General features: G+C 34.8%; 1 protein-coding gene and 1 long non-coding RNA gene across 2 annotated transcripts; both read right to left on the reverse strand.

Moving 5' to 3' along the window:
• Positions 1 to 10,172: 10,172 nt before the first annotated feature.
• Positions 10,173 to 11,268, reverse strand: LOC123909365. Its single transcript, XR_006809868.1, has 3 exons — positions 11,046 to 11,268; positions 10,913 to 10,956; positions 10,173 to 10,681 (listed from the first exon to the last, which is right to left on the reverse strand). It is a non-coding gene; the product is annotated as an uncharacterized LOC123909365 (long non-coding RNA).
• A 2,118-nt stretch (positions 11,269 to 13,386) lies between these two features.
• Positions 13,387 to 16,287, reverse strand: LOC123909363 (putative pentatricopeptide repeat-containing protein At1g77010, mitochondrial). Its single transcript, XM_045960201.1, has one exon. It carries the CDS (start codon positions 15,882 to 15,884, stop codon positions 13,860 to 13,862), a length of 2,025 nt encoding a protein of 674 aa, XP_045816157.1. The 5' UTR covers positions 15,885 to 16,287; the 3' UTR covers positions 13,387 to 13,859.
• Between the last annotated feature and the right edge of the window lie 6,148 nt (positions 16,288 to 22,435).

Here is a 22,435-nt window from a genome sequence, read left to right on the forward strand (position 1 = left end):
AAGTCCCACATTGGCTAGAGATATGACAAAAATAGCCTTTATAAGTGTAGTGCAAACCTCAACCCTCAAGCTAGCTTTTGTGGTTGAGTATAGGCCTCTCAAATTCTAATACCTTGCCATTACCAAAGCCAAAGCATTTCGATGTATTGATTTCATATGTTACTAGAGAAACTTTCTTAAAATTGATAAGGGGACATTTCTAAGTGGATGACTTACAAACTTTGTTAGGATGGGTGATTGGTGATATTTCTGAGTTCTTCTGTGAATGGACCTGTCAACCGGTTTCCAAGATGTGAATTGCTACCAATTAAGAAAAACAGTTTGTGTTCAAATTGTATGATAGGAGAGCCTAAAAAAATCGAAAGAAATGAATAGAATTACAAGAAAGAGATCACAAAGTAACACATCATTCATATTTTGATTGTACAGCCCAATACTCTTAATACATGAAAATCTAAAATTCATAGGCTAACAATTGAATAACATTCCAATACTCAAAATTGAATGACAATTACATTGCTATGAAGTATATTCATAGGCTAACAATGTAGAAATCTCAAAATCAAGTAGATAAAGTTAAGTTAGCTTGAACAAACTACCTGAAGTATTGAATCAACTCAAGCTAACTTTAGTAATATTAATAGGAAAGGGAATTAGTGTATTATAATGGAAAAGCACCTCAGAATCCAAGTTTGGTGTGACACTAGTGACGGAACTTTGCATTACAACTGAAAGGAAATCAGAACTGTTGGAAAGTGAATAGAAATGTAACGAAATCATGCATACACAACATAAGAGTACCTGATAGTAATGACATATCTTTTGATATGTCAGCACCAAAAATATAAAGGTCTTAAAAACAAATTGCAAAAGTGTAAAAGTCTAATAGTATTGCACGTTAGATTTCATATGACTTAACTCATTCAACGGAGGTAAGAGGCCAAATCAAATCAGAAACATAAAATATATATCAAATCAGTAAAAAAATTAAGTATGAGGCCAAAACTATACTTGCCTTTACTTGAGCTTTGACTTGTACTACTACAAGAGAGGAGAGAACCAACACGACTTCCCTCTATATTAGAGTCGTCAATGAAGTGCCATTTATCTTGAAGAGTATTCAACTAAGGTTGCTCACAGTACTTACTACATAAACCGAGGGCAAATCATCAAATTAGTTATAATAAAGCAAGTGCTATTAAATATGAATATGAAAAATATGAATAGTAGACGAATAATCACTTGTTAAAAATAGGAATCACTACAACAATAGGAATCTGTTACGAACCGAAAATTTCGCAACTTATAAAATATTGAAGAAAAGGATTAAAAAAGCAGGAATAATGAAAACAGTGTATTATTATCTGAAAATGAATGATAAATGCAAGAGGATGAATATCCTAATGCCCACAGAGCAAAGCTCCTTCAAAGAAAGAGAAGACTCTTCCCTTGCCTAACCATAATGGTCCTAACAATAATCTTCCATAATCCCTCGCACTCCCCTTACCTCCTATATATACTACTACTAAGAGGCATAACAAACTTGCCAACTCAGCACCCTATCTCACTTACTAATTACTCATAAAACCTCATTAATTACTCATAAAACCTCATTATACTCTTTATTACAATAATAGTCCTTTTCCTATATTACTCATGCTTGGTCTCTATCAATACCCACCCCTTCAAAACAACCTTGTCCTCAAGGTTGGACATGATTCCTATTACTCTTCTTGCTGCTAGGCGACCCTTCAATTCACTTGAGAAACACATAGGAATCAAGCCATGGAAGACAATGAGGTCGGTCATCACTTGCACCCAAATGCTCGAGGACCAAAACTTCCCTCTATCATATACCAACATAAGCAGTACCAAAATGCTTTTGAGCCAAATCTTTCTTCTGTCAAATACTAAATTAAGGAAACCATAGATTGAAAGGAAATTTCTCAAACATTGATAAGCAACTCCGGTCATAAAGGTATTGAACTTCCCTGGATCCCATGGTATTGCCATTGTTGATGAATTTAATACTGTAATTACAAACATAGGAGCATTAGAGGTAGTATATTCCTTTTTCCTCTCAAGAAATTTGATCACAAGTAAAACTCCCTTTGCAACAATTTGCATAAGAACCTTCTGGGTGCAGTAGTAGTTGAGAATCAGATCATTGCCTCTCGAATCCCCTTGTTGGAAGCTTGACAAGCCCCCTTCAAACAACCAAGTCACATGCACCATTTTACAACTGCAGCACCCTTCTTCTGAATTCAGAGAGATTAATAGGTCACCAATCACAACTAGAAGAATTGAATGATTCCCGCCAATCATTAATATCGGTACATATAGATCACCTACTAGCATAGATCTCTTGCAAAGGGTTGTATTATCACTGATCGATTGAGTGAAGGGCCATATTCCAAAAACCAAAACACATATTTCAGTTTGTAGAATTTCTTCCACATTTGTGAAACTGCAGGATAGTATCCTATGATGGTTAGGAGAAATCCTCCAAGCTCTTAAACCATTTCCCTCACTGCTTTGTCTCCAGTTACCCTCATCATTATGTTCGGCATGCAATATTGAAGAATATCCACTAGCAAGGTTTGTTTTATTGTGTGCATCACTCTCCTTAGCCTGATTTGTCATTGAGGGGAACCAACTTGCCAATCCAACATCTCTCCTCTCTTGTTGTGGACACCCACTGAGAAAAGAATTCCACCTTATTGACTTTGGAAAAAATCTTTCACCCACCAACAAAGCCTTAGTAATGAGAACTTCAATATCAAAAGGGCAATAGTTACGATTCTCTCCCTTCTCCTTTGACAGCCATGCCACAGTCTTTACAGGTAAAACGAAGGTCGACGACCCCGGAATTGGTGATGCCACCACACGTTGAATGATTTCTCGCAGTTGTGTAGTCGCAACTAGATTAAGTATCTTTTGGATATAGCTTACTGTGATGAACAAATTCGGGTCAGGCGGTTTTGGCGGAACTGTTGCAAACTGTTTTCCGTCTAGCGATTCCGGCGAACCTGACCGGAGGGTGCATGCAATAGATTGCCGCAGAAAGCATCTCGTCTGCGACTCGAGTTTGACGGAAAACGCGACTTGGATCGGACCCATAGGGTTTAGCCCATGAATAAGGTTGACATGGACTCTTTTCTTTTGTCCCGGTAAGTTAAAATTTGTTTGGGTCAGGCCCATTAGGCTTACAATTGGACTCAAATTTCCAAATACCGGTTCTACCCATCTATCTTCCTTCTCCATCAATTTCGTACGAGTCATTGAGGATATCTTCATCGCCGACCCAACGATGCTCACACATGAATCGAGGACCGGTGACACCGATGGTGGTGGTATCTTGACCAACGACCCATTCACATCCACATACTTGTTCGCCTCTGGTGGCTTAGGTTGCGGACGTCGCCGTGGGAGGACCACCAATGGTTGATCGGAGACCGACAGGTCCGGCGGCTCCGCCGGTGGTTCAAGAGGAAACACTTGCTCTGCTCTTCTGTGCATCTCACACATCTTCACACTCAATTTGCTGTTAATTGTTTCCGATTTTTCGGCTCTCACCATCCAAGCAATCGGATATGTCCCGGTAAACGATGGAAGTTTCACCTTAACGGAATGGCGAAACTCCGTCAACGTCTCACCTCATAATCCTCCAGAACTCGACCCTTTCGTCTTCTCCGGCGAGATCTGAAGCACCGCCGTAGTGTTAGCGACCATACTGGCACCTTCTTCCTCCACCATAGACTTACCAAAACACTTTTCCATCATCGCGATTAAACTCGCGTGGCTCTCCTTCATCGCTTTCTGAACATCAACAATTGTTGATCGGACCTCAGAAATTTCTCCTTCGAGAGCTTCGACCCTAGCTTCCATTGTCTTCATTGGCTCAACCATCGTAAATCCGGCAGGTCGGACCATTGTTACGAACCGAAAATTTCGCAACTTATAAAATATTGAAGAAAAGGATTAAAAAAGCAGGAATAATGAAAACAGTGTATTATTATCTGGAAATGAATGATAAATGCAAGAGGATGAATATCCTAATGCCCACAGAGCAAAGCTCCTTTAAAGAAAGAGAAGACTCTTTCCTTGCCTAACCATAATGGTCCTAACAATAATCTTCCATAATCCCTCGCACTCCCCTTACCTCCTATATATACTACTACTAAGAGGCATAACAAACTTGCCAACTCAGCACCCTATCTCACTTACTAATTACTCATAAATCCTCATTAATTACTCATAAAACCTCATTATACTCTTTATTACAATAATAGTCCTTTTCCTATATTACTCATACTTGGTCTCTATCAGAATCACTACAAAAAATTATGTTGATACTAAAGGATGAAATAAACTCTGCAACCGTAACATGCTCTCCATGATCAAATTGTTGATACTATTTCAAATTCTAATTTCATAATATTTTTCCCAATCAACAAATTGATAATTTCAATTTCAGTTACGATAGGAAAATTTCATAATAGAATTCATCATCGATTTCAACTGAATAAGAATGAAAGGAATCTAAAACCTAAAACTCATACATTAGATCAAACTAATAAATTCGAATATACAAACCTAAAAATTAATGAATGAAACTACTTCAAACTCACAAATCAGGAATGAATACCAACAACTTCGAGCTTGCGGCATTACAAATCGGCGTGCGGCGTGTCTTGTTACAACTTCAAGCTTGAACAACTTCGATCTGAGTGAAGGTCGGTTTGCAGCGTTGCGGTGGTTCAGATTTCAGAGTATAGAGGTGGAGGAGAAGGGGATGGACATGTGGGATGTATCTGTTTCTTGAAGCAAAAACAGAGCAAAATATAAACATTTTTCATTTCTCACCCTTCACACAAAAACAGTGCAAATTAAGAATTTGAATCATATATAAGACTACACTGTCTCTTTAGGTAACATACCCTCCCTTAATTCAATCACATAATAGTACTCTATTCTTTAGTTTTTCTATTTCTATCCACAGGGGTTTTCTTAATATAATTCTTTGACAAAACAATTTAAAGGCCACGAGTGAGTGGAAACAGATCAAATGGTTGGTGGATCTTATAGTGCAGGAATACATCAAATCTTGATTGCACTCAACCTCAAACCTATGTAAATGCTTCAAGGATTCAATTATCTATCATGTCACATTATGTTGGTGATAGGTTCAATTCAGTATCAAAAACAATTAAAAGCAATCAACAGTAATAACAGAGGGAAATTGAGGAAATATTATTATAATATTGTCAACTAGAGTTCAAACGGGATCTAGCTGATAGTACAAAGGGAAATTTTGAAAGAAACAGTACTGAAATAAGGGAATGGCACTTCGAGAGGCGAAATCTCTCCTAGTAGTAGTGACTACAGAAAACTATGCATAAAAACAATGACAGAGAACATGCTGCTATTTAATCAATTGGATCCAGATCTATTTTTTCCTCCTTCGCTGAATAAGGAAACATTCCTACTACAAGGGAATGATTTGTTGTATCCTTATCCTTTTGCCCACGTTTCCTTTTATAGAATCTGTCATAACTATCAATACCTCCCCCTTCAAAATTCTCCTTGACCTCAAGGAGGAATCCAGGAAACTCTTTTCTCATTTTGTCAGCTAACTCCCAAGAGTTCTCAAATTCCGGCAATCCTTCCCATTTGATTAAAACTTCCACTTCTCCTTGGTCATTCCTTCGAGTATCTAAAGCCTCTTCTGGACCAGGTTCTAAGTGCCAATCTTCGTTCATGCAAGCAGGCAAGGGTTGAGGCTCAATGTTAGGAGTTAAAGCTTTCTTCAATAATGATGCATGAAAAACTGGATGCACCTTAGTGTCTTCAGGCAACTTCAACTTATAGGCTACAGGTCCTATCTTCTGTATCACTTCATAGGGTCCATAGTATCTAGGACTTAGCTTCTGATTAAACCTCTTAGCTAATTTCTTCAATTTATATGGTTGAATTTTCAAATAAATCATATCACCTTCGGTATATTCCACCTCCCTTCTATGCTTATTTGCTTGAGCTCTCATAACGTCTTGGGCCTTCAATAACTGCTCTTGCATCTCCTTCAGCATTACATTCCTTTCAACTGTCAATCTATTCACTTCTTCCACTGCTGACAGACTTACATCTCCCTTCACTAAGATTGGTGGTGACCTTCCATACAAGGCTTCAAATGGAGTAGTTTTTAGTGACGCATGGTAGTTGGTATTGTACCAGTACTCTGCCCAAGCCAATCACTTAGGCCACTGCTTTGGTTTCAACCCTGTCAAACATCTCAAATAAGTCTCTAAGCACCTATTCACTACCTCAGTTTGGCCATCTGTCTGAGGATGATAAGCACTACTGTACTTCAGCCGCGTTCCTGCCTGTTTGAATAATTCTGACCAAAAATGACTCAAGAAGACCTTATCCCTATCCGACACTATGGAGCTTGGAAACCCATGCAACCTTACCACTTCTCTGATAAACAATTCTGCAATATCTCGGGCAGTATAAGGGTGTTTCACCGGTAAAAAATGGGCATACTTGGTCAACCTATCAACCACTACCATAATTGTATCAATTCCTTGAACCAGGGGTAAACCCCCTATAAAATCCATAGAAATATCACTCCATGTTTGTGTAGGTACTGGTAAAGGCTGTAATAGTCCACCTGGGCTTAAGGTTTGATACTTATTCCTTTGACATACTTCGCAGGCTTGCACATAGTCATGTATCTGTTTTCTCATACCTTCCCAATACACCAACTTTGAAATTTTTTTATAAGTCCTGAGAGACCCTGAATGCCCACCAATGGAGGTATCATGAAATTCATGTAATAACCAAGCAATCCTAGGTGATTGTTTTGGAATGACCACCCTACCTTCATGAAATAATCTTCCTCCTTTCAATTGATACCCTGGGTAACTCAAAGGATCACTTATCAAAGCTTGTACCATAGCTTTTAACTTAGCATCAGCTTGTACCTCAGCTTCTAGCCCCTCCCAAGCTTCACACTGAATAGTGGTGATGGCGTTATATTGCATTTGCCTAGACAAGGCATCTGCAACATTATTTTCTTTCCCAGGTTTATATTTAATTTCAAAATCAAACCCAAGTAATTTTGAAACCCATTTCTGCTGATCCTCCCCCATAGTCCTCTGCTCAGTAATAAACTTTAAACTTTTTTGATCAGTGTGTACCTGAAAATGCCTTCCCATCAAATAGGGTCTCCATTTTTGGATTGCTATTACAATGGCCATCAACTCTCTCTCATAAACTGATTTCTGTTGAGCCTTATCAGATAGTGTCTGACTCATAAAAGATATAGGTCTACCTGCCTGCATAAGCACTGCCCCTATACCTTTACCAGAAGCATCTGTCTCCACTACAAAGTCCTTAGTAAAATCTGGCATAGCTAACACTGGGAGTGTTGTCATAGCCTGCTTCAAACACTCAAAAGCCTTTTGAGCCTCATCATTCCAATTAAACCCATCTTTCTTCAACAACTGAGTTAAAGGCCAAGCTTTCTTTCCATAGTCCTTAACAAACTTTCTATAATATCCAGTCAAACCCAAAAAACCTCTCAAACCTTTGAGATCCTTGGGAACTGGCCATTTCAACATGTCCTCAATTTTCTTTGGATCAGCTGACACTCCTCTTCCTGATATGAGATGGCCCAGATATTCAACTTCATCCTGGGCAAATGAACATTTCTTTTTGTTAGCAAACAACTGGTGTTTTCTTAAAACCAACAGAATTTCCCTCAAGTGAGTCTGATGATCTTCCTTACTCTTACTGTAAATAAGTATCACTACAAGAAAATAAGTACTTTGCGACGGTTAAAATTGCACTTTGCAACGGTTGAAACTGTTGCAATTATACATTTGCGACGGTTGGCAAACCGTTGCTGATTTGTGTGTCGCAAGAGAACTTTGCGACAGTTCTGAAAACCGTTGTTACAACAGTTTCAAACCGTCGCTATGTTTTTCCCCACATAATACTAAATTTAATAGCAAATATTGTTGCAACGGTTACAAAACCGTCGCAAACATGTTTTTTTTTAAAAAAAAAAATGATTTAAAACATTTTTTATTCACTATAAAAAAAAAAACATTTTATTCATTTTGATGGCTTATTAAAGAACAATTACGATATCCATGCCAGAGTAAAAGAAATTAAAATGCACAAATATATAAATATAAATAACTTATTCTCATTTATATAATTCATTCAATAGTGACAAGATCCATACAACAAAAATTTAATTCAAGTACTTGAAGTTCCAAACGAAAGAAACTAATGTAGTTCAAACATTCAAAAACTAAAACATAAATATTAGTAGAGTGGTTAAACATAACATTACGTCAAAATTAGTTCATAAAATATCTAAATATCCCTAGTATGTGATGTTGCTTCATAATCCTTAATTAGTGTTAACTTGACTCAGAAACGCCTACCATCGCTCGACTCTTCTTATTCGGTTACCTGAAAAAATATAAGTATATATTAGCATACTTAAAAAAACGAATTGAGATGTACAAATTGACTTGGTTCATGGCATAATTCCACAAGATAATGGTATTTTCAAACATAGCATAATGCATCTCTTTTTCAAGAAGATCAAATAAATGAACTCATTAACAGATGCCAAGTTAAACAGCACCATATAGTTTGCTTCGCCTCCTAGCATCACCCAACACAAATAAAGGGAACAAGAACTAGCAAGTAGATAAAAAATTAACACTAGTGAAATTGAAATTGAACATTGTTGCATTGAGCAATTTGCAGCTGATGTGGGATATCCCATACATAACTTTGAGCCAACGGTCCAACTAAATAAATTATCAAGAGCAACAACTTTCATATATAGTTCTCCTAACATACTTAATTGAGACAAACTCAAACTTAGACATTAACCATTTGCAATCTAAAATAATAGGCTCTATGGCAGCAACATAACAATCATAATGACTAAAAATTGGAATAAACCCAAACCATAGTAGAGTATACTTACATTATCCAACTTCCCATGGGGATAACATTTGTGAACATATATTTCGTCCATTCGTCCTTCACTTCATCTAACTCATCCTTAGAGTATGCACCACATTTGTATTCATCAAAATACTTCGAGGAAAAAAACAAATTGGTCTTGAGCATTTAAGTGGAAACTATCATGGCAAGGTTGACAAAATCAAAACAAGACTAAAATGAAAACAGAGCAACATAGACTCATACTCTAATATTGTATTATCACTTATCAAATATGATGGCATCAGCTGATAAGCAAGATTCAATAACATGTCCTAAGATTACAATTTTCATGACATATGTTACTAAAACTTCTAAATATATTGCAATAAAGTCAAACTTACCCCATATTCAGACACATGGATACCCTGTTGGGAACACACTGGGTGTGCTTGTCGTCGAGTCAACCGCTGCAAGGGGTTAAGCCAAAATGATTCCTGCAACAATCTAGATATGAAATAATGAAGATGAATAATATTTTTTTGCAGATATTCTATGTTTATAAGTTGTTAAGAACAAGAATAGCACATCAAATGGAGTGAAAAGAGATTGTGACATGGTAATAACTCAAAGAAATATCTAATGGTTAATAAAGCATCAGCACAAACCATCCCCACTGACATGCAAGCAATGCAAAGAAGTCCATAGTAGCTAAAAAGTAACCAGATAAGAAATCCCCATTTCTGCTCCTCTTCAGGCAGCTGCAGATGATTAACTGCCGATGATTATAAAGTGTGGGTTATTGTACATTTAGATATAGCTTAACTTCAATTAGATAGATTAAAAGAAACACATCAGAACAGTGTAACTCCGCATCTCATCTACCATAGTAATAATGAAGAAAACCAGCTAAATATATAAAAAGTGAATGGATGGAAGGGCTTACAAACTCATTCTTGCAGCAAACCCATTATCGACAAACATCAAGAGCCGGAAAACAAACACGGCAGTATAGTCCACCCGAAGAACATCAAGGGATTAATAATGAAGATAAAAATCCTAAGCGATCTTAAAAAGTAAAAATGAATAAATAGGAGGAGGAGTAAAGGAAGTTACTGACCACAATTAATCCATATGTGCAATGGGTATGTACAAGAATATATGATAGCGTTTCCAATTAATTGCAACAATAACTCTAAGAATTCAAGTGTCAAGAATACAAGCATACTATGTGGCAATTGAAAATGCAAAATGATAGAAAAATTAGGGAAAAAAAGCATGAAGGTGAATTGAAAAAGGATACACTTGAAGGAATTTTGGAGTATAACATGAGAAGTGGTCCACTTGATATGGTCCACTTGATACTAATGGCTCTAGCATTGGCAGAAGTGATCCTCTCAAATTGCTTTAGTATTCAACCATAGCAGTAAATCAAATAATCCACTTACTAAAAATATAATTACAAAAACCATGAAGTTGGAAATATCTTCTTCAACGTCTAAGTATTAGATACATTATAAGTAACTGTGTCAAAAAAAAAAGCTAACAATAAGTAGCAGAAATGCTACATACACACGCAATGGAAGTCGGCGAATCTGCACATGTAACTGGAATGAATGGATACATACCTGTAAGTCTAACTGGGTTAAGGTGACCAATGTTTTCATGATTGGAATAACCATATACAATCCTCAAGGCTCGGTCACTACTACTACAAAATGCATTTGTTCCATACATCATCAATATATCATTAAAAATTAAAATCAGCACAAAGATTAAAACTTCATATCCAGGGAAATAAAAAATAGTACAGTATAGCAAAAGAAACAAAGCATAAATTGAGAGTGAAACAAAAACAAAGGGGCTTCTAAGGGGAAATAAAAAAACGTATTAAAAGAAACAAAAACACAAAGCATAACTTGAGACCATAAGAACAACTCACAAAGGGGCTTCTTTGATTCACAGAGAGAACAATTGAATCGATACCTAACAACAAAACAACAAGCTAAAGATAAACAACAAGCAATCAATCAATCAATACAATAAAACAACAGAGAGATGGAGTTACTCGATACCTCAGAACCGCGGAGAACGGTGGAGAAAGGCGGAGGAGTAAAGGAAAACGGCGGAGAAATTGACGAATTGAACGAAGGAGAAGGGCGAAGGGGTTTAAGTCTTCGATTAGGGATTCGGCGGAGGGGTTTGTGGTTCCATATTTGCGATTCGGTGGAGGATTTGCGATTCTGGGAAATTTGGGGGAAAGATAAACAATAAAAAGGTTATATGTTGTTTCTATAGAAAAATCAAATAAAAAACAATTTGACTGAATTTTTGATTTACTAGAGGAAGAGGCAAAATTTTAAGGGGCGGCAAAGCCAAAACATTGGGACAGTTCATATAACTGTCGCAAAATTTCAAAATTAAGTCCAAACATTGCAACGGTTCATATAACCGTCGCATAAACTGTTTCAAAATTCTAACATTTAGCACATTGCAACGGTTTTGGTCAAATCGTCGCAATGCAAGTGTCGCAAAGTGACAATTTTCTTGTAGTGTATGTCGTCAAAAAACACTAAACAAAATTTCCTCAAATATGGTCTCAATACTTCATTCATTAAGGCCTGAAAGGTTGAAGGAGCATTGGTTAAGCCAAAAGGCATGACCAAATACTCATAGTGACCTTCATGAGTCCGAAAGACCGTTTTAGCTATGTCTTCCTCCCTCTTTCAGAAACCGCCTGACGGATCTGTTCAACCGTCGTCTCCATGTTATTCATCCTCTGTTCCAGAATGTCAACCCGATTCTCCATGATACTTCTCGTCGTCAAGCCAGCCACTATGTATATGTGAACCAAGGCTCTTGATACCAAATTGATAGGTTCAATTCAGTATCAAAAACAATTAAAAGCAATCAACAGTAATAACAGAGGGAAATTGAGGAAATATTATTATAATATTGTCAACTAGAGTTCAAACGGGATCTAGCTGATAGTACAAAGGGAAATTTTGAAAGAAATAGTACTGAAATAAGGGAATTGCACTTCGAGAGGCCAAATCTCTCCTAGTAGTAGTGACTACAGAAAACTATGCATAAAAACAATGACAGAGAACATTCTGCTATTTAATCAATTGGATCCAGATCTATTTTCTCCTCCTTCGCTGAATAAGGAAACATTCCTACTACAAGGGAATGATTTGCTGTATCCTTATCCTTTTGCCCACGTTTCCTTTTATAGAATCTGTCATAACTATCAGTTGGTTAATAAACTTTCATCATGACTCAAGTTCAAATTCTAACCGAAATAATCTTTGACTAAGATTTTACTTATCTTATGATCAAATTATAAAATACCATATTATTAGTAGTTCCTAATAAAGATATGGGAGCAATACTTTTTGTATAACTTTTTTTTTTTTTGGTCAGGTAGCCTAGTGGCTTGAAATTCCACCTTTAAAGATGGATAAGTGGAGTGTCCAGGGTTCGAACCCTGGCTCCTGCATATAAAATGCTGATGTCCCAACCAATTGAGCTAAGCTCATGGGGACACTTTTTGTATAACTTTATCATCAAGTGAATGAATAAACAAAAGAACAAAATAAGTTAAAAATAATGAGAAAAGAATGAAAGAAAAGTAAAAACAGTCCCTCCTCTTATTTATTTGAGTAGAAAATAAGAGATGTATCTGAATAAATACCTGACCAATTAATATCATATTTTTCTACTATTTTTTACAATCTGTAGGCATTATAAGGGAGAAGATGCCCTTAGTGGAGTCTTTGCCCTTCTTTATCAGATACCCCTTGGGTCCAACTATCCATGCTCAAAAGCGTTGAAATATGAAACCAATTATTGGACAGAAAAATCAAAGCAGTCATGCAATTTCAAAATTTTCTCCCAATTCCTGGTGCAATCCTAGGGAGGCTTAATGTCCACAAACTTTTGCCTCAGAATAGATAGCAGTAGTACTAACTACTAAGCGACACAACCTGCAAGGATCCAATTGACAGATATGTGCCATGTGAATCCGAGTTGAAGGCTTTCAGGCTTTGAGCCAAATTCCAATCGGCTAGATTTCTGAACCTAAAAATACCTTCCTGTCAATAACTGCACTACATAATACTCCCTCCGTTTCAAATTACTTACTTTTTAGAAAGAAAAAAAACAAGAAATTAAGAAAGTGTATTTTTGCACCTTATTTTCCTATTATACCCTTATTTTAATTCACCAATATTTTTTTTTTGCACACACTTTCTTTCCAATAAATTTAATATGTTATGTATCAATTTTTTTTTAAACAAATTCTACAAAGAAGTTTAGTAAAAAAAAATACAATAAGAAGATTTAAAATAAGGAGGGTATAATAGACAAAATATAACATAAATTATCAAAAAGATAAGTAATTTGAAAAAAATAAAATTTTCTAAAAAGTCAACTAATTTAAAACGGAGGGAGTATGAAACTTGGAATTGATCTCTATACATGCACTAAACTTCAGGTTTAGCGTAGACAGCATAACATTCTTTTTTATGTTGCCTATATTTCTTTCAAGTAATGCATATGCACCAATTTCTTTTTCCAACTTATGTTGCCTATTGTCCTACACTCAAGGCGCTGCATGTGTTTTGAGTAAAATCTCGGGGTTTTAGTTCAACTTCAACTTGTTCAAGCTCCTGCTAGAGCATTGGCATTACATTACTGTTGGCAAGAAACGGTCTCAAGCCACTTAAGGCCTTCATTCTCTTTAAATTGGTTAGTCAGCACAAAAAATAGTCCAGAAAACTTGGAAGCTTAATGGTAGTTCCAAGCATATTTCACTGATGAGTGGTCCTCCTCAGTTTCATTAATCTTCCCTTGGAGCTGAAAGCCTGAAATGCTCAGCAGTTTCTCATTCAACAATCTGCCCAACTGCAACCATCAATCTTATGAACATTCTTATATCTCATCAACTCTCTTACTTTTGCTGATCCTTCCCAGTCTTCAGAAGTTGCATGTATGTTAGATAATTGTATATAAGCACCTGAATTTTTAGGATCAAGCTGAATAATTTGCTCTGCCACCTTCTTTCCAACAGCCTTATTTCCATGCGATATGCAGCCTCTTAATACTGATGACCACATGTTTGCATCAGCCTGAAAAGGCATCTCGTCAATAAGATACATTGCTTCCCCAAAACAACCAGCTCTGGCAAAAAGGTCAACCATGCAAGAGTAATGTTCAACCCCTGGATTTATATCATACTCATGTTTCATAGTGTGGAATATATTTCTTCCTTCTTCTACCAGACCACAGTGATCACAAGCTGAAAGAACCCCAGTAAAAGTAATAGCAGAAGGTCTCACACCACTATACCTCATTTCATTAAAAAGGGTTAGTGCTTCTTTTCCATACCCATTTGTCGCATATCCCATCAGCATTGCATTCCATGAAACTTCATCAGTTTCTATCAATCCATCAAAAACATTCCGTCCCATCTCAACAAGACCGCATTTACAATAAAAGTCAACAAGTGAGGTAGAAATGATTTGGTCGCATTCAAGCCCCAAAGCGATAGTTTTACCAAATACCTGCTCCCCAAGTTGAAGGAATGATTTACTAGCACAAGCACTGATAACACTGGCAAAGCTAAACTTGTCCATTTTGACATCCAGCTTATTCATCCTAAAAAAAGTATCCAACACCTCACCTGGAGATGCATTCTGAGCGAGGCCAGCCAGGATTGAATTCCATGAAATCAGGGTTTTATTAGGCATCATGTTAAAAATCCATTTTGCATCTTCCATTCTACCACAATTACAATACACAGTAATCATAGTATTAAGCAATATTGCATCATATGATTTCAGCTCATCAAACAACTTGCAAGCTTCATGAGGGTGTTCACATTTCGAGTATGCATCAAGCAGAGCACTAGAAACCACAATATCACGAGTCGCCCCAATTTTAAAAGCATGATCATGCATTTGCTTAACGAGTTCAACATTGAGCAAGCTTCTAGCAGCCCTCAAAATGTTTGTAACAGCCGAGAAGTCTCCCCAAACCCCATGTCTACGCATTGTGTTGAAGAGAGCCAATGCTTCCATTTCCTCACCATTGAACACATAACCCGAAATAATCGAATTCCACAGCACAGCACAAGGATCGACCTTTTTATCAAAAACCCTTCTTGCAACATCCATTCTACCAGCATTTGCATAACCTGATACCAAAGCAGATAAAGAAAAGTCATCAACTTCCTTCACAAAACCTACCACGCGAGCAGCACTATCCAAATCACCACATTTCCCATAAAAATTAACTATCGAACTGCACAAAACCTTGTCAAGGTCAAGTTCAAAACCTTCAATGAAAAGACGGGCATGAACTTGTTTCCCACAATCAAGAGCAAACAAGTCAGCACATACACCGAAAACAGTTGACAACACAAAGGCGTCACGGTGCACAGTTTCCGAAGGGTCTAAATTCATCTCCTTAAAGAGTAAAAGCGCTTTTCTGGGATGCCCGTGTCGAGAATAACCACGAATGATGGAATTCCAGACACGGGGATTCTTCATAGGCATGACATTAAAGAGATTGTGAGCTTGTTGAAGGTCACCGGATTTGGAAAACGAAGAAACAAGGAGGTTCCAAGAATCATGGGTTTTGTGAGGCATGGCGTGGAACAATTGTAGTGACTTATTTCTGTTGCCTGAGTTGATGTGTGCTTCAATGAGGGTGTTCCAGGAAAAAGGATTTGGTTGCGGCATTTCGTCGAACAGTTTGGATGCATCATGAAGAGAGCCACTGCGGGTGTAAAGTTGAAGGAGGCGGTTGGTGGTGGTGACGAATGAATGCAGCGTACCAGTTTTGAGGAGTGACCGGTGGAGTTGCCTCACTTCACTAAGCGTGCGGCACACGCCATACAAGTCCATAGTCATTATTCGTTCTTCATTCTCTCTTTCTCTGTCATTGGACTGATCAAAGCAATGTGATGTTAGTTAAGAAAAAGGAAACTTGTACACAAAGAGGAGAGACTTATGTCGGAAATCGGCGCTGTGACTGATGAAGAGGGTGACGGCGGCAATGAGAGGAAGAAGAATCGGAGCTTGTTACTGTTTTTTTATTTTGATGTCCACCAAGAGAATACACATCATTACGATGGATTCCGTAAAAAAAAAAAGAGAGGTGCTATTTCTCGCGAGGAAAAACGTCCCGAATTCTTCACGAATTGTTTTCAGCCATTGGATCCTTCAGCTTTATTACCATACATGGGTGGTCAAATATAAAGAGGTGGGGCAGGGTACAAACAAAATAACTTCGTGATCCATTCGTGATATACTTTCTCGCTATAAGTATCATTTCCCAAAAAAAAATATTCCACTTTTAAATAGATTTCACTTAATTTTTAATATTATTATTTCACTTTTTTTATATATATTTTTTTGGTAAACTAAAAGTATCCTCCACACGAAAATGCATAGACTAAACCTCTCGAGGTAACTGAGATTCATTTAAGGGGTTGACCTCTCTCAACAAATGTTTCTCCATACACACCGGCCGAGGATCGAACTCCGGACCAAATGGTAAAGGACCCAAGTATCTATCATATTTGGCTTAAATGCAGTTTTACCCCCTATTTTGAATAAATCGGAATTTTATCCCACTATTTCACTAAAACGGTAATTAATCTCTCTTTGTAACTCCAAATTTAGTGGAGTTTCATTATGTGGAAAGTTAACTCGATTACCGTCATTTTGGTACCAGTTTGATGAATTATTGATAGGGATGTCGATGGATATACATGGCCGCATATAGTATGATATCCATGTCCACTCCATTAGATAAATATGATATCCATATCCGTGCGGGTATCCACTAAACGGGTAATTCGCGGTTTTTGAGGTATCCACAGATATTAACAGATATCCATGGATGATAATTTTTTTAAAGAAATATTTTTTCTAATTATACCTGAAATTTCTTAAAAGAAGTAAAAAAAATATTAACACATAATAATATTCATAGGTTTCACTTTCAATTTACAACAATGTCACCGCATTCATTTTTCTTCTTTTTACCAAAACTTAATATAATATTCATATATTTCTCTTTAAAAAAAAATATATACATACATTTCTAACTTAAACAAAATTCTATCATAAAGTTATGCGAAATATAAAAACCTCTTTTTTATTTAATAACTAAGGATATTTAAGTAATTTTCTTATTTATTAGCGGGTATTAATATTCGCGGGCGTGGATACCACTAAATCCGTATCCATATTCATTAAGTATTGGGTAATTAAAATATTCATTTATTTCATCTGTGTATATCCATTAAGTTATCCGCCCCGTATCCGTGGCGGATTTTATCCGTAGATATTTGCCAAAATTGAGTTACCAAAATTGAGGTATCAGTTTGCTTCCGAGCCTTAGCTTCAAAGTTTTGCACCGAACTCAATTTTGATCAATAATTCACCAAACTGGTACCAAAATATTGTAATCAAGTTAGTTTTTCACAGAATCAAACTCCACTAAATTTGAAGTTACATAGAGAGATTAATTACTGTTTTAGTAAAATAAGAGGGCAAAATTCTGATTTATTTAAAATAGAAGATAAAACCGCATTTAGACCTAAAAATTTTAAAATGAGTCCCACTAAATCAAATAATATAGTCACCATTTTGCAAAGCATCATGCTTTACGAACGTTCTCAAGTTTGAGAACGAGCCTATAGAACCAAACATATGCGGTGCTATTTCAACCTTTTGTTTTGATTTTTTTTTTTTTTTTACAAGAGACATATTAACATATTTAAATAGACTAAAATATTAGTAGGTTTACCTAGTGAGATTAGCTTAATTGATCTCTTCCCTCTCATGGTTGAACCTAATAGAGATGAAGTAATTAATTTAACTCTCTCATGGTCTGGTTTGTATTTTAAATTTATTTTTATGTTATTAGTCTTCATTACAATGTACTAATTTGCTGTTCAAAAAAACAATGTACTATTTTATTTTTATTGAAAAGATCATGTTTTATGCACTAGTTCATGTAACATATATGTTCGTTCCATACTATGCTGAAAATGTTCACATGTTACGTTGCACGCCATGTTTTTCCAAATTTTGGATTTTCCATCGTTCACAATTCACATGTTATGTTGCGAGCAGGATATTTATGACAAACCAAGGGCACATGAGAAAGGTGGGATGCGAAAAGAAATATCCCAAATTTTTCTTTTTTTGGCCTTTATGATGTGGGTTGAAACTTGAAAATGACAACTCAACCGTCAATCTTTTAGGGCCCGTTTGGTGTGCAGGATAGGATAGTGATATGATAGGATATAAAATAGGATAAGGATAGGATATGATATCAGCAGGATAACAGTTATCCTCAGTTATCCTATCTTGTGTTTGGCGCACACAGGATAACAAACATGATAACTATTATATCATGTTTTTAATACATACTTGCTCATATATAAAATATTTAAATGACAAAATTACCCTTGTAAATCAATTGTTATTTTTTAAAAATTATTTTGTAATACTTTGAATTTTTTAAATAAAAAATATAAATAAGTAATCAAATAAATTTATATAGTTTTAAATAAAAAAATATGAGAAAATAAAAAATTTTAATTTTTTTTATGAATCATGATCAAATAAATAACCCAATGATATATACATGTTAGATAAGCTAAATAAATATATGATATATCTCATACGTAAATAATAAAAATACCATTGCAAAATAATTATATTTAATTTCTTATAAAATTTAAATTAATATCCATATTTTACGATTTTTTAATAATTAGTTTACTTTAAAATATTGTAATTTTAGTATAATTTTTATTTTTTTATATTATGTAAATTACAAAATTACCCTTGTGAGAAAATCACATGTATATTTAAAAATTAATTATTTTATTATTAATTTACTATCAAATTATTTTATTATTTATATTTTATTAATTTTCATTTTTTTTATTTTAAAATATATTTTATAGAATAAATCAGTAAAAAAAAAAAATTATCCTATCCTGCTGGTAACCCAGCTCAAATTCAGGATAAGAATTTTAACTAGAGAGACAGGATAGGATAAACTACAGGATTAACTTATCATATCTTGTTGTGTCACCAAACACTGGACTGAAACAGGATATGATACAGTTATCCTATCCTGTCTCTTATCCTGTGCACCAAACGGGCCCTTAGTCAATTTGACATATTTTCATTTGAAGACCTCAATCAAAGAATGACTTTCTTCCAATATTATTCCCTCCGGCTTTATTTATAAGTAAAAATCAATAAATCTTTTGACCTTAATTATAAGCAAAAGTTACTTAATTCGACTATATTAAATGCTATTGTTCCTAAAATATCTCTCATTAATTGTCTACTTTTTAAGATGATTGCATATTTCCAATGTAAATTTAATATATTGCAAATGCTAGTTTAGTAAATACAACAATTTTCTTAATAAGTGTGAAATGTGAGAATTTGGCTTATAAATAAGGCCGGAGTAGTATATCTTAATTTTTTGGATCCCGAGTTCAATATATATATTCGTTCTTTTCAAAGTAATAATAAGAATCACCATAGATACAATTGTTTTATATGACCGGTGTTTTTTAAGAGTTTAATAAAGATACATCACTGGTGTCAAATACAGTATTACGTAATAATATTACACCGTCATTTAATAAGAATTTATTGTATTGTATTTTTATGTAAATTTAGAACATAAAAGTTCAATAGAGATGTGCAGACAATATAAAATAATTTTATATAATCTTCAATAAATCTATCACATCTTTCGTGTAAGCTTATATTATAATTGATTTTTAAAAATAATGACCAAATATTTGATTCTTATTAGACACCAATGTAAAATAGGGGGCAATGCAAATATATGTTAATACTCATTTTCTCATATTTGATTCTCATTTTCTCATATTTTTTTTTTTTTTTTAAAAGTAGCTATCAAATAGGGGGCAATGCAAATATATGTTAATACTCCCTCCGGTCCTTTTTATAAGGAACAATTTGGAAAAAAAATTTGGTCTTTTTTATAAGAAACAATCATTAAATTTATTCTTATAATTCCATTTTTACCCTTATTAAATTGTATCCATTCCAAAGTTATGCATTAATTAGAGTGATATATTCCCTAAGGATAAATTAATACAGCAAGGTTAGTTTTGGAATAGATTGTAAAATTTTAGAATTTTTATTAAGAAAGATAAGGTTTCTTGGTATGTGTGTTTTTTCCAAATTATTTCTTATAATAAGGACCGGAGGGAGTATGTTTTTCATTTTGAACTCTGATTATTTTCATGTCCCCTTTTCTCATTTTTTGGTATGGGAAAGATGTTCTTTTTTTTTTTTTTTTGGTACAAGGAAACATATGTTCTATTTTAATACGCGTGCATTAGAAAATGAACCTTGAACAAGAAACAAGAGTCATAACACCCGTCTAGAACGAAATATGCAGAGTCGTGTGTAGAAACACGTACCACAACATTTAATAGTAATTCCTCAGAAATTGCATGGTTTGTATACAATATACATGATACATATTCGTACATATCCACACTGTGACGTAGTACTTGTTGAATTATTATCCAGAAGCTATATGTGCCACTGGTGTAGATACTAATTAAGACGTTTTGACATTACACAAATTGCCTTCTAGATTAATTGCAACATTTTCTTTCTAGCTTTTTTTAGTAATTGTGGGTGCTACATTTCTTCATAATCGTTTTGTTTTGTTTTGTTTTGTTTTTTAGCATTTGGAAGTACTTCCCCTCAACTAATAAAAAATAATTAATTTGGTGAATAAGCCATAATCTTTTGCCAATTTTTCATCTCCATCACTATCATGTATATCTTGGGGCATACATCTATATATGATATCTTGTGGCATACGTAATATAATTATTTTTATTCAGATTATTTTTATTGTAATTTATTTCTTTTTAAAATATCATAGAATAAATTAAGATATTAGTCTCAACTGGTTAATAAAATTATTCTAGAACAAATCGTTTAAGATAATTTGAATTTAATTCTTGATAAAAAAAATAATTGCTAGTCAGACTATATTTATCTCGTGGCTAAACAAATTATGAAAACCCCTTCTCTTAAAAATTGCAGGATTAATAATGTAAAGGTTAATACTAGGTGGTGACAAGCCAGTTGTTACTTCTAGAAAGCAGGAAAATTGGAACAAAACAACTACACGAGGCTGGTACAACGATTGATTATCTCATCGAACATGTCATTGTCAAGGTATATATCAATCAATTAATGTCCCATTTTTCCTAGAAAAGGTCTATTTTTAGGGTAGATTTATGTCTCACCTCACCTCTCACGTGTGTGTGTTCTATGGTAGTACAAGAATTCAGACTATATAGATCTATGTTTAGTCCTCAAACTCAAATAATCCGGAGCTATTCTTCGGCCCCCGGTCAATTTGCTTCGTCTCTAAAACTAGCCCTCACATCTCATGGGCCATGGCGTCTGACCTCCGTCGAAGGACAAGCTTCTTTCGGTGACTGTAATCATGTATATGTTTGACGATTTATTGTCACCGCAAAGCCACGCCACAATTATAGAAACGGTCAAATTCAAAATGCATTCGATGATTTTTGTTTCAAAATCAACCTAACTGAATTGCGAATACCCTTAAATTAACTTGTTCATAAATAATTTCAATGACTATAAGATCGAATTAATCAAAGGTCAACAATAAGTCTTTTTCTTTTTTTGCTCTATAGTGGTCTTGGATGTGCTTATAGAACTCATTCAAGAGTCAATGTTGTGATATTTTTTTGTGTCAAAATCATAGAATCAAATGGAATGTCACATATAGAATGTAATTTAACAAACTTTTTTTAGATAGATGAAAAAGTTTAACAAACTTTAGAGACAAGACAAGCTTAATTGACTCATACTCATAAGGAAATAGTTTGGTTAGTTTGTGAAGCAAAATGAAAACTGAGGGGCGCGTCTAGTGGTATCTTTATGAACAATTTGAGTAAAAGTAAATGAAAATATATAGTAGAATGAAAGTTTAATAAGTGAAAAACATATGTCACATATGTTTTTCAACTAAACTTATCAATCATTCTAATGATTAATGGTTTTCAGTTACAAAGGAATCGTTTCAAAAAACCAAAATTCTAAATCTTGAAAGGTTAATAAAAGATAGAAGAAGAAAAAAACTATAAATTAAACTTGACTTGGTAAAAAGGATGGACAACTACTTACTAGTAGTGTTTGTTGTGAAAACATTCTTTTGACAAAGTACAATACAATGCCATGGGTTGGAGAACTTAATTGACACTCATTGAAAAATGATTTTTACATATACCAACCAAACTACTCTCATCTCATCTCTTTATTATGAGACATGTGCTAGTGCTACCTACACTCCACCGTTCCTTGCTTGGAGTACATTCAATATTATATTTGTTATC

This window comes from Trifolium pratense, linkage group LG2 (genome assembly GCF_020283565.1).
Source record: "Trifolium pratense cultivar HEN17-A07 linkage group LG2, ARS_RC_1.1, whole genome shotgun sequence".
NCBI classification, from domain to species: Eukaryota; Viridiplantae; Streptophyta; class Magnoliopsida; order Fabales; family Fabaceae; genus Trifolium; species Trifolium pratense.

Excerpts from the sequence above, each read along its gene's own strand:
- LOC123909363 (XM_045960201.1), bottom strand. The coding sequence starts at position 15,884 with ATGACTATGGACTTGTATGGCGTGTGCCGCACGCTTAGTGAAGTGAGG.